We start from the raw sequence: 12,186 nt of genomic DNA on the forward strand, positions 1-12,186 counted from the left end.
AAACATCGTAAAAGTTATTTTATTAAATAAAGATTCAAAAGAGATGAGTACCATTTTAAAGCCAAAATGTCCAATGCCATAAACACAACACATCAGAAGAGCATGATTCCACAAATCTGCATCTACTTTACAGCTCAGGTTTGTTATATGCAGAGACAACATTCTACAAGTCCTGCCATAAAAACCACACATAACCAGATATACTGAAATCACTACTAGGAGTTCCCTCTATTCAAAACTGAAAGTTTATATTTACTTCCTAAACCATTAATAAAACAGGTTATATACATGCAGAGCTTTACTTCCTAGTCTTACAAGTTCAGTGAAATAAGGGAGTTCAAGATTTTCATTCATGAGTCCGGTCATTTTTGCAGTTGACCTTACTCTTGAAAGAAACCTGTAGTAACACGATCCAGTATGATTAGGACAGGTACAGTAAAAGAATTAATATCAACACATTATCAGCACTTCATTAAATTACCTCATCAAATTCTTCAGTCATTTTTCGGATTATTTCAGAATTCTGCATATGTCGGAACATCTCTGCTGTAACAACTCCTACAATGTAGATATTATATTATTAGCACTTATAACATGAAAAAGGCAGATGACACACTTCCTGTTACAATATAAAAATGACCAATTTTCAGCTAACCTACGTATTATACACATCTTTTCAGATGTTACACATTTTTTATTTTATCATCTGTCTGTAAGAAGCGTTTGTCACCAATATCTTTTCAGGTTATATATATATACACACACACACACACACGCACATATATATAGACACATAGACATAGGGGTTTTGTTATTGTTCTTTTTTGAAAGTGTACACACAGATCTCGAATTCACTCATTCCCTCGCATTCAGAAGTCAAAGACATTTGTGCCAGACCTCTTCATTAGCCAAAAGGCTACAATAATCTGAAGTGACCTTTCAGGACTCGAGATTCTAAATGGTGTAAGATCATTTTGAACAGCTCTATTGCTACTTCTTATGTTTTGCTTGGTAACAAACACGGTGATTTCACGCTATTTCTATTTGTCCTAGCCTCAAATTGTTAAGAGTGTAAATGGTGATATAAAAACCAAACAGATCTCCTAAAGTTTACTGCAACTATACTGAAGAATTCATTACAAGGATCATCTCAGAAAGCATTAAAAGATTCTGTAGTTTTATCTGGTAACAATAATCAAAAGGTCACTGCTCTTGAAAGCAAGGACAACCTCTGAGGAATGCTGTTAGCTTTCTGGAGATTTATGCACATTAAAAGTTTATCAGGACAGAGGAATGCTCGAGCAGAGCAAATTACACCCAGCCCTACTCTATCAAGTGCAATGACACTGCAGGGTAAGTGTCACTCTATTCTATTCAAAAGGAGTGAGAGGAAAAAGAATGAAGGATGTGGAAATGAGGAAAGAAAAACAGAAAATAAAGAAGAAGAAAAAATACGGAAATATAATCTTACTGCAGACAGGCTACCATGAAGCCGTCCACAATATCTTTCAAACCAAGCATCTCTCCAAAGGCTATGAAACAATCTTAAAACACTCAATGAGAATTCCAAGACTGAACAAGCTGAACTACCAATGTTAAAATATCTTTTAATTCTTTTTCTCTCGAGATAGTTTTCTGAAATAACAGCAGGAACAGAGAAAGATGAAGTGTTAAGTACCAGTACCACATTCTCTCTGGTGTGAATACAAAATGCTTAATCTCCATTTTTAAATATAGTATAATATTTCTAAATCCTCTCTCCCACCTTCAGAAATACTAATTTAACTACAAAAATCTAATAATCTAAAAATGTAAACTAGCCACAGGGATGGCACAATCCTATAACATATGTAATATAAAAGCAAAGAATGAGGATCATACTATAGTATTACTTAAATGGACAAAATGAACAAACAGTTCAGTGTCTTACCTTTGCAGCCTGAACACTGAATAAAGAAGTTAATGAGATCAAGAAGTGCTATATCTCTGTCATGTTTGTATGACTCTATCCAGTCATCTACTACAGACTGAAAAGAAACACACATAAAGGCACTTTTTAGTTTTCATAAATTGAAGACAGTCAGTGTTATTTAACTGCTTTCCAGTAAGTGATTCTTGTTCCTTCCACAGATAACTTGAACTCTGGGGGTTTTTGGTTAATACAGAACAAAATTCCCTGTACTCTTCAAAAGTGCTGCCCCTTTGATGAACCGTGCTCCATGCACGTTAGCCATAACAGGATGAAGAGCGTTGTCCTATTCTGCATGGATATTAATTACTCTCTATTCACTAAACCACATAGGAAAGAGAGCATTCTACTACAAAACCTTACAGGGAAGCAAATTCAGAGGAAATCTGTGATAATGGTTTTGAAAAAACAGAATTTACATGCAATTATGTTTAAGCCACCCATGTGTACAGTACAAACTGTCTACTGCAGAAGTCAAAAACATACATCATACCATTATTTTATTAACAGAGACACAAGAGACTCACTTTAAGCTCTAGTTTTGAGTTTTTTAATATGTTGATACCCTTCCCCCTAAAATCTAGAGGTATTCTAAATGAAGAGAGATGATGGAATAGTTCAGAACTTCCAAAAGACAACTGGACTACAGAGCATCTCCCATCCTTCCTACCTGTACTCTTCTCAGTGCTCATTCCCACAGGCAGAAATGCTCTGAGGACAGATAAAACACACTGCCAGGCAGAAACATTTCTGAAGAGAGGTACAGCTAAGTCTCTCTTCCCTAAATTTAAGAATGTTTATAGTTTGATGTGTAACTTCCATCAGCAAGAGAAAAAGAATGAAAAACTCGAAGTGAAACTGTCATAGTCTTCCCAGTAGGAGCAGAACCTACAAACCAATACTGATTCAACTGATCTGTGTGGAGGGGGGAAAATAATCTAGGAAACATGTTAAATTAGGCTTACAAATAAGGTCACTGGAAGAACAGGATAATGCTAGGAATGGGACAAATATTTCAGCCAGGCAGCCTTGTTTTCAGAATTTATTTATTTTAAAGAATCTCCAGCAAAACAGTAGTTTCTCAAAACATTTTGTCTCTGGTTGAACCATCTGGTTTTGCCAGAGGATAGACACTAACTCAGAAGAAGGTATGGAACAGAATTTAAAATAAAATTAAATTAAAATTATTATCAACATCTTCTCAGGTAGGCAAGTGCTGAGGGCCACCGAGAAAACTTTTTACAGCGAGTGCTGAAGTAACTTTACTTTAGAAATACTTTGAGATCTTTTTTTTTTTCTCCTTAATTTTTACAAAATTATTGACTAAGATTCACTCTATTATTCATGTATCAATCCCCCAACTCAACAAGAGTAATCAGGCCTGACAAAGGTCCATTTTGCTCTTGGAAAGCAAAAGATTTTGACTATATATAATTTTAAACAGAACAAAACAAATGACTAAGTATCAGAATTTCTCTGTGCAAATACATCAAAGTAACCTGTTCTTTTTTAAAAGTCTGAAATGAATTTCTGCCAAGGAATTCAGGCTTCAAGGTTCCCAGCTCTAATGGAGGAGCCTGCAAATTTTGAGAGGACTCCATATAGACTCAACTTCCTGCACACGTATCAGAGGAGCTGTAAACTCTAGATTTTCAATCCCAAAGATAGTCTCTCTTCGAGACTGCTGAGGAGTCACATGAGTGAGTCAGCAAACTTCATGGCTGACAGGCTTACACTTTAACCCTCTCTCCACTGGACATTCACAGAGTTTGATTTCTAAGTTACCTCCAGTAATTATTCCACAGACAGTCAAGAAAACTCTTTACTAATGTAACTGAATTTAAAAAAAAAAATTAAAAGCTACATTTCCTAATAGACTTACTTTAGTCCTATTAGTAAATGCAATGGAGACAGTGCCTAATGTGGAGGCTTTTAACTGGTTAAAATTTCCTGACCCAAATTCCACCCAATTAGAATGTTGCAATATACATTAGCCAAGTCAATTTAGGGGAAATTAAAGAGTAGCCCTTAAGTTGTAGCTAGTGATTTTACTTTAGGTCAGAGAAGAGAAGGAACTACTCCTTTTCAGATAATCTAAATTCTGGGAGCATCTACAAACTACAGATTTCTTGCTGAGTTCTATGACAACTATAGGCATAAACCACATTTGTATTTAGTTACAGCCATGCAAAAAAGAACTTCTCAGTCATGTAATTTAAAAGAACCTTTCTTCATTCAAAATACTAAAAATTCACTTTGAGTCATAATTTGAATTTCTTCATTATCTATGTGATTATTCATGCCTGACATTTAGAAAAGAAAAATCAGTTTGTTCACATTCAATGCAAAACTGTCTTTTTTTTCCCTGTCAATCTTAACCTGGAACTAAGAACTACAAATTGAAGAAACATAATTACTTTAGGCTTCATTTTATTAAATCGTATGGATAGGAAAATATTGTTATATTTAAACTGTATATTCAAACAAGTCATAGAGATTCCACAAGTCTTACCTGCATAGCACTCTTGCCCATTTTAACTACCTCAAACAGCATCATGTTTTCCACACCATTCTGTTGGTGATGTCCATTCATCCGATTTGGACCACCTGGTTTCCCTCCTCCGTTTCCACTTTTCCCCTTCTCTGTTGGTCCTTTTTTTCCTTTTTTACAGGTCTGCAATCACAGACACACACAAGGAGTTTTAATTGTGTATTACACAGTAATTACAAAAAAAACCCCAACCAAAACAAAAAACCCCACGAACTATTCATACCATGACAACTATACACAAGGCTTTTTGTTTTCAAGAACTAGATTTAATATCCAAAGTTGAGAATAACAACTGACCCTGACTGATAAGAAGACAAATGAGAATTCTACAGGTTCTATTTCTTCCTTCTCTCATTTAAAATCTTCTAGCAACTAAAAATGCCATTAGTGTCAGTGTATGACACAAAGACTTTTCTCGTGTTTAAACTGTAAAACAGATTATAGTGATTTTATTTAAAACAGCTATGGAAACTCCCTTAACACACATCACAAAGTCTCCTCTGTAATTCATTAACCTTTTTTTTTTTTTAATTTGAGCACATATTGGCAAGTGGGGGTGAGGAAGGGCAGATAGGAGTCTTTGTATTTGATTCCCCAAATCAAGTATGACTTACAGAAAGAATAAAGAAAATAAATTTAAACATAAATTAAATTACTCTTGTATAAAATTATTTATCACCACCTCTTAATAGCTGGACACTTTGTCCTGGTACAGGCACACAGGGTGCCCAGCCAGGTGGTCACAGCCCTGCCTGTGCTACAGCACTGCAGGAGCCACATGTGGTGGGTGCCAAGCAGTGAGAAAGCAGGAGCCACACAGGTGGGGAGGATGACTGTTCAGTGAAGGGAAGAGAAGGGCTAGTACCCGAGCTTAGACCTCTACACTCAGGTAGAATAACCTCCTGTCTGCAATCTACAAAAAAAAAACCCCTTTTAATTGAATTAGTGGTTTCTGTTCACTTTCCAAATTAAAAAAGAGAGCCAGAATTAATTACACCAACCAAGAACCTGTATTAGCACCAAATTTATACGATGGAACACACGTAGAGAGACTAATCAAATCAAAGCTCACCTTTTTCTCCCCCACCTCTCTTATGCCTTCATAGAACTAAGGAAATATCATGCAAATACTCAAGACTAAGCATTTCAATGCAAATATAAATATAAACTCTCTTCACAGAACACTCGCATCTTTGGAAAATACTCCTAGCTCATCAGCTTCAAAGCAAGCGCTGAACTCCCCAGTTCGTAACAGTATAAACTGAACATACTTTTCCTTTGCCTTGTTTTTGGTTTTTTCCTTCAATATCCTCAAAGTCAACGGAATAGAAGTGTGTTTCAGACTCCCTGCGAGGATAAAAAGAAAAAGCATTTACACACTGCATCAGAAACATTCTAAATACACTAAATAAAAGACACATTATGCTCTCAGTCCAGTAAGTCAACTCTAACAGTGAAACTGTTCTTTTCTTCTGTTTAAGTCTGCTGTCGAGGAACAGATCAGAGCATATCCTCACACTCACACCCTAGTCTGACTCCTCCAAACAATTTGCCTGAGAAGAAAGCCATACAGTAAGGTCAAAAGATGTGAAGGTGGGTAGAAAATAGCAACAGGTTGGGAACCTTGCTTTTGGCATGTGACAAACATTACACCATCTCAAAAAGTAAAGAGTACTATAAATATCTGCCACAAATACGTTCAGAAAACAAGAGAGAGACAAAAAACTCAACAGCAAAAAAAGAAACCACCTGAAAGAACTGAAAGAACCTTTCTGTCTTTTACATGTGTTTTGCTATTTCTAGTTTTTCTAAAAAGAACCAGTACATTTAAAAATGAAACTACAAATTCTTAAAATACTTACTGAAGGAGAGTAAAATCAGTTGGTATTTCTGGAGCTGCTATCATTTCTTTATCATCTTCTGGACCACCACTGTATTAGAAAGATATTCAAAAACCAGTCTGAAGTACAAGCTTACTTTTCTTTCTTCCTTTGTAGTGGACAACTTCTATTAAAAAATAAAAAAATAAATACAATGAAAATTTTTCCACATATGAAGGGGTAAAAACGTTGGAAACCCAGAAAATTTAGATCACACCACCCTGTTTACACCCAAGCTTTTTCCTGTTAAAAATATTATGTATTTTTGACCCCTCCCATGATCTTACACAAAGTACCTTCACAAATCTTAAAAGCATCACAGTAAAATAAAATACAAAAACATTTGGCAAAAAACCATTTTCTGAATAGGATTAACAAGCTGGAATGGTTTTCATTAACACCTTGCAGGTTTGAACTGTAACACCATGCACTGCACAGCCCAGACTTGCCAGCGCTAGGGTATTTCTGGTTAACCAAACCAAAACCAGATTTGATGTTAAATTTGAAGCACAGTGTGTATACATTTAAGGACATTATATACACCAACTCTGTATCTCTGATTCGTGAACTTCCATGACTTTTTCCACAAAGATAAGCTCTTATAACAACTTCTTACAACCAGCTGTTTCACAATTCCATCTTCCAGAGTTGATAAACCAGGCTTACAATAGTTTTAGCATTTAAAGCATTTGACAAGACTCTAAGAATGAAATTAGAAACAACACAGTATTTTATCAATAAAACATAAGATTGTGAAACACTTGCTTTTCAATTTAATTATAATATTGCCACCTATTCATGATTTTTGTTACTTATCTAATTTTCCTATGTTGGGGGGCGGGGGGAACCTCATTGGATACTTCAAATGCCAGATTTAACCATGGAGGCTAAAGTTTTCTAAGTCAACTGTCTCCCCAGGCTAACTTTTCTACAGATAAATTAAGAAAGCATGATGTTCGGGTATTTTAAAGACACAATAGCAAGGAGAAAAACCTTCAAAGTCTGCTGACTCCAGAGCTTGCTGAAGTGATTAGGTATCTGAGGGAAAGATTTAATTTTGGCATGCTAAGCACATGTTGCTCAATGTCTGGTAGCTATGCTTCAGAGACTGCATTTTAATTGAGCATGCAGACTAGAGGTTGTACAATTTTTTTTTTCCCTGCAAGTGCTTATTCTGAATGCTAGGGGCCACTGTAGCTTCCAGGATTTAGAGAGCTGAGAGAAACCATAAACCCTGAACTTACTATGTTCTCTTTCTTCACATTTCACACATTCCACCAGAGTGGAAAGAAATAGTGGCAAAAAGAGAGGAGGCTTGAGATAGGCTGGTGTATCTCAAGATAGTCTGCAAGTACTAAAGCATGTTCCACCCAGAACACAGCAGATAAAAACCTTCAGAAACATCACTGCTGCAGAATGGCAGCGATCTTTGTCACCCCATGCCTCCCTTCTCTAAAACCACATGGGCATGACTGGTGCATTTCATCCTCTCTTGCTCCATTTACACACTCTCTTTAGCAAACGATCATTCACAGGCAGGGTAACATCCCCTCCCCAGCCATTTATCTTCGTAGGCTCTGCCATTCAGTATCACTTGATTCAATTACCCAATAAAATGGGCAAAATAAACTTCCAGAATTTTTTTCCCTGGATTATCAAGTTAAACTGGTTCAACAGTAGGTATCCAGAGCCAATGCATGGGAAACACAAGACTGTGTAGCTATGAGCAGGGGAGGAAAGAGTAAAACTCCCTTCTTTGGTGGCATGAACAGAAAAGAAAAAAAAAAGGAGATCCAGCCACACAAGTCCTTTTTGGGGCATGCTCGTGATGCAGTCCCAGTGCAAAGCAAAGATGCAGACTTCAAAAACCACACTGCTCAGTTTCAAGTTCAACCTGCCTATCAACATGTTATTTGACTTTTTCTAGTTTACATTTTTCAATGCTGAGAAGCAACACATCTACTAAAATGACAATCAGGATGCTTAGGTGCAAATGTTGTATTATAGCTCATTAATACCACCTATTGACGATACTAAAGTTACCTATTCCATAAAATTTTAGAAGTACTGAAAAACAAAGTTAACCACTTGTTCACAGAATTATAACATTTTAGCTCTCTTTACAAAAAGCAAATCTATTGCCCTATAAATTTTTGCCAAAATTCTCACTGAAGTGTCTTACGGTCACAGAAATATTTTAAAGAAAAAAATTAGTAACAAAACTATGAAAAAGGATGAGTAAGTGACTAAAGTATATATTCTCTACACCAAACAAGTCCAATAAGTCACTTGACAAAACTAGCTGGCTGCAGTTTATACCAACTTGAACTTCTTACAAGAAGTGTTCACCTTAGTACAAACAACAAAACATGAAAGAAAAACATGGCATTGTTTGGTTAGAATATCAAGTTCTTGCTAGATGCTGAAGCGTTATGTTTCAAAAATTGGTTTTCTTGAAGGAAGAAGAAACTTGTCCCTCGTGAGTGCAACTATATACTGGTATTACAGAAAACAGTAGCTACAGATGAATGCCTCGCAGGAATACGTGAGGTAAGACTGTAAGGGATCTTGGGCGTCAAGCTCCAACTCCAGCAACAACCAAAAAAACCCTTGAATTCGTTCCAGTAAAGGATAATTTTAAAAGATTTACATACATCCAGAATACGATACGGACTTTTGATTCTCAACCAGCAGGGTCAACCTAGCCCAGCATGCCCTCTCCAGCAGAGGTCAACAGAAGCTGCTCAAGGAAGAACACATTTGCTTTGTTCTTATTAGTGATGTTTTCCCTGAATACCTTCCCAGCATCCAGAAATAACTCTGGGATTTCTTTCAGCCAGAGAGGCTGCCCTTTATTTTAGAACCCTTAATCAATACTTTTGCCATTAATATTTCCAATTACTTTTTGAACTCAGTATTCAGCAATGGTATTCCACACAAGAACTCAGCCAAACTCCGTACTGCCAAGAGGCATGTTTGTTCTCTGCTTTGAATTTATCACTTTCCAATTTGATTTGATGTTGTCTTGTTTTGGTTTGGGAAGAGACTGGCATTGGTCATTCCCTATTATCCTTGATCTCAGTAAACACCTTCTGGAAATTCAAGGCTGCTGCCAGTCATGTCTTCCTCATGCACATACTCGATGACTCATTCAAAGCACCCGGTCTGGGAAGTCAAGGAGAAAGGAAAACAGTCCATATCAGAACTTTTAAACTATACCAAGTTCATCACAGTGCAGTTGGAAAAGGGGAAGTGAAATTCTTGCAGATGCCATTCCAAACAGTGAAAGTCTACATTATCTATTAAATGCACTCTAATAAGCAGATTATTTTACTAAGTTAAATCTAAACTGAAGTGCATCATAAAAAGGAGCTGCTCTTCAGGTTTTTTTGCATGTTCACAGAATTCCAACTTTAATTTTCCAAAGCAGATACAGAAATCTCTCAAAACGGTGAAAACTTTCCAAAGTCACTCAACTTCGTGAAATCATAATTAAATTATTAACTATAAAAAGGAAATGTATCCTGCTGAAAGATCACAAGGTGGAGCTCTAGCCTAAAGCTAACTGAAGAAACTCCAAAAGACAGGTCATCCAGAGGTTGACCCAGTTATTTCCGTGCAATAAACTTTATAATAGATTGCTAAAATTGCAATAATATTGGAGCATATTTCCTTTAAATTTGTATTCCATAGAGACACCAGAAGATTCCTGCGTCCTTTCTGAAATAAATGCATATACACGTTTGATCCAATGACACTTCTAAAGACAGAAGCGCATACAGCTGCTGCAGTACAACTAGTCTCAGTGTTTAGTTTTCAAAAGCAAGCAGAAGAATTTCAGAAGACATTTTAATAGCAGAAATAACGTATCCCTTTGTTGTACCTTACCATTTAAAGTTTTGGTAACAAAATGTTAATGAAATAAAAAACCACCGAAACAACAGAAGTACTCCAGGAACACTAATCACACATAATGTCGTGGACTCTAAATGTAAGAGGAGTTTCTATTTAAAATAATTTGACTGATAAAAGCAAGAGCTAAGCGTGAAACACTATAAACAACTCAAATGTGTCTTCACTGAAAAATGCATTTAAATTTTAAAAGGTTATTTTTCCCTAATACATGAATAATTTATTTAGGTATGGTTATGATTAACTCAAATATACTGGCCCAATGTTGAGATCTGGCAAAAGCTGACAAAATTCACCAGCCCAATTCACACAGTAACACATTTGTGATCAGCAGCTGCTGAGTGCTACCTCTCACAATTTCTATTACATGCATAAATAAACAAACATTAATATAATTGAGTAGCCTTTGTTAAAAGAATATGCATATACACACACACACAAAAATTGTAACGAATCCCAAGATCTGTCCCAGAAGCTTGTGTTTCATACACCTCTGTACAGGCAGGAACAAGAGCAGTACTTAACAAGCTCACAGCAAGGTGTTCCACGTAGGTGGGTTTCAGCACGTCCACTTATTTTGTTTGTTCTGTTGTTACTGCTTGGCATCTATTACCGGGAAGTTTTAGAAGGCAAATCAGTAAAGCAGTTATTTTTCTGGGCAAGACAGAGATGCAAAGTTTAAAAATGGCTACGTGGGCAAGAAGATTTTAGAAATGTGGGATGGCTGTTCAGAGATGTATTGATTTTTCCCTGTCATTCAGTTAATCACCTGTAAAATCAAGGACCTCACTGTTTTAATTCAGAAAATTAGAACTTCTAAAATTGTGATGCTGAAGTGTGTGGCTAAAGTTCACCCCTGAATTATTTATCTATCCATGAATGAGAGATGCTGATGCTTCAGAATCAATTATGCAGCAGCAACAGTTAAAATGCTAGTCAGATAAAATTTAAATAAAAGGTCAGAAGTATGTCCAATATTTTCCCTTAACTATTTTAGAAGAGTAAGCTATTATCAACTACATTATGTCCCTCACTCCTTTTCTAAGAAAGGAGAACATGTCTGAATTTTTGTTTTATAAAATAAAGTTTAGTTCTTTGGGGGTTTTTTCCCCCCATGCTTCTTCATATTACTTTTGCATTCCTCTTCTTCAGTGGACTTTTAAGTAAGATTTGAGCAACTGCATGACATTCCCCTACAGGCCTGAGAGTGTGTGTTATTTCTACGTGTGTGATTTCTACTAGTACTAAAAGACCTAATATTTCAGCTGCCAACAAGCATTAAAACAATTCTGTAATTTGAGTAAAGCACAGAAAACGTACTTGGAGTAGTATTCTGTATTGTAACAGCTGTACTTTAACATGATTTATTTATAGCCATATCAGCAGTTTTGATCATATGATAACATAATCAAGACTAAACTGAACAATAAAGCAATTAATACCTTTAGATGGGTGGTGATTTTTTTGCTGTTTACTTAACAAATGAGTCTTGTAATTCCTTTACAAGACACCTGAACTACACATCATCAATCTACATTCTTCCATCAACAGAGACAGGGTCTGTACACACAGTAACAGTCCATGGTGGTAAAGTCACTGAACAGTTAATGTTCTAACAAAGAACCTAAATGACCTAATTTATACAGGTCTTATCTCTTTCTTTACAATTTTTTTTTTCTAAACTTCCAGCTCTTACACCTGCTCCACACCACTTCTGTCCACACACCTCTTTCTCTTCGTCTTTCAAAACAATGAAAAAGTGACATTACCAATGGTTGTTGATATTGTGCCATCACACCACCATTTTTATTCCCTGGCCTGCTCTTTATTCAATTTTAATGGTATTTGCTCTTTAGTTCATGTAACAAGTCTGC

The 12,186-nt window shown here is 36.1% G+C and overlaps 1 protein-coding gene across 3 annotated transcripts in view; it reads right to left on the reverse strand.

Moving 5' to 3' along the window:
* The window catches only part of STAG2 (STAG2 cohesin complex component), a 39,525-nt gene extending 33,099 nt beyond the window's left edge, over nucleotides 1-6,426 (reverse strand). For all 3 annotated transcript variants that reach the window (XM_010162125.1, XM_010162124.1, XM_010162127.2), the window contains exons 1-6: nucleotides 6,383-6,426; nucleotides 5,792-5,867; nucleotides 4,482-4,643; nucleotides 1,931-2,027; nucleotides 482-558; nucleotides 168-172 (exon numbers count right to left, since the gene is read on the reverse strand). In XM_010162125.1, the coding sequence (XP_010160427.1) occupies nucleotides 168-172; nucleotides 482-558; nucleotides 1,931-2,027; nucleotides 4,482-4,643; nucleotides 5,792-5,867; nucleotides 6,383-6,426 (461 nt within the window). The remainder of the gene's footprint in view (nucleotides 1-167; nucleotides 173-481; nucleotides 559-1,930; nucleotides 2,028-4,481; nucleotides 4,644-5,791; nucleotides 5,868-6,382) is intronic.
* Nucleotides 6,427-12,186: the final 5,760 nt, after the last annotated feature.

This window comes from Antrostomus carolinensis, unplaced genomic scaffold (genome assembly GCF_000700745.2).
Source record: "Antrostomus carolinensis isolate BGI_N321 unplaced genomic scaffold, ASM70074v2 scaffold5572, whole genome shotgun sequence".
Classification (NCBI taxonomy): domain Eukaryota; kingdom Metazoa; phylum Chordata; class Aves; order Caprimulgiformes; family Caprimulgidae; genus Antrostomus; species Antrostomus carolinensis.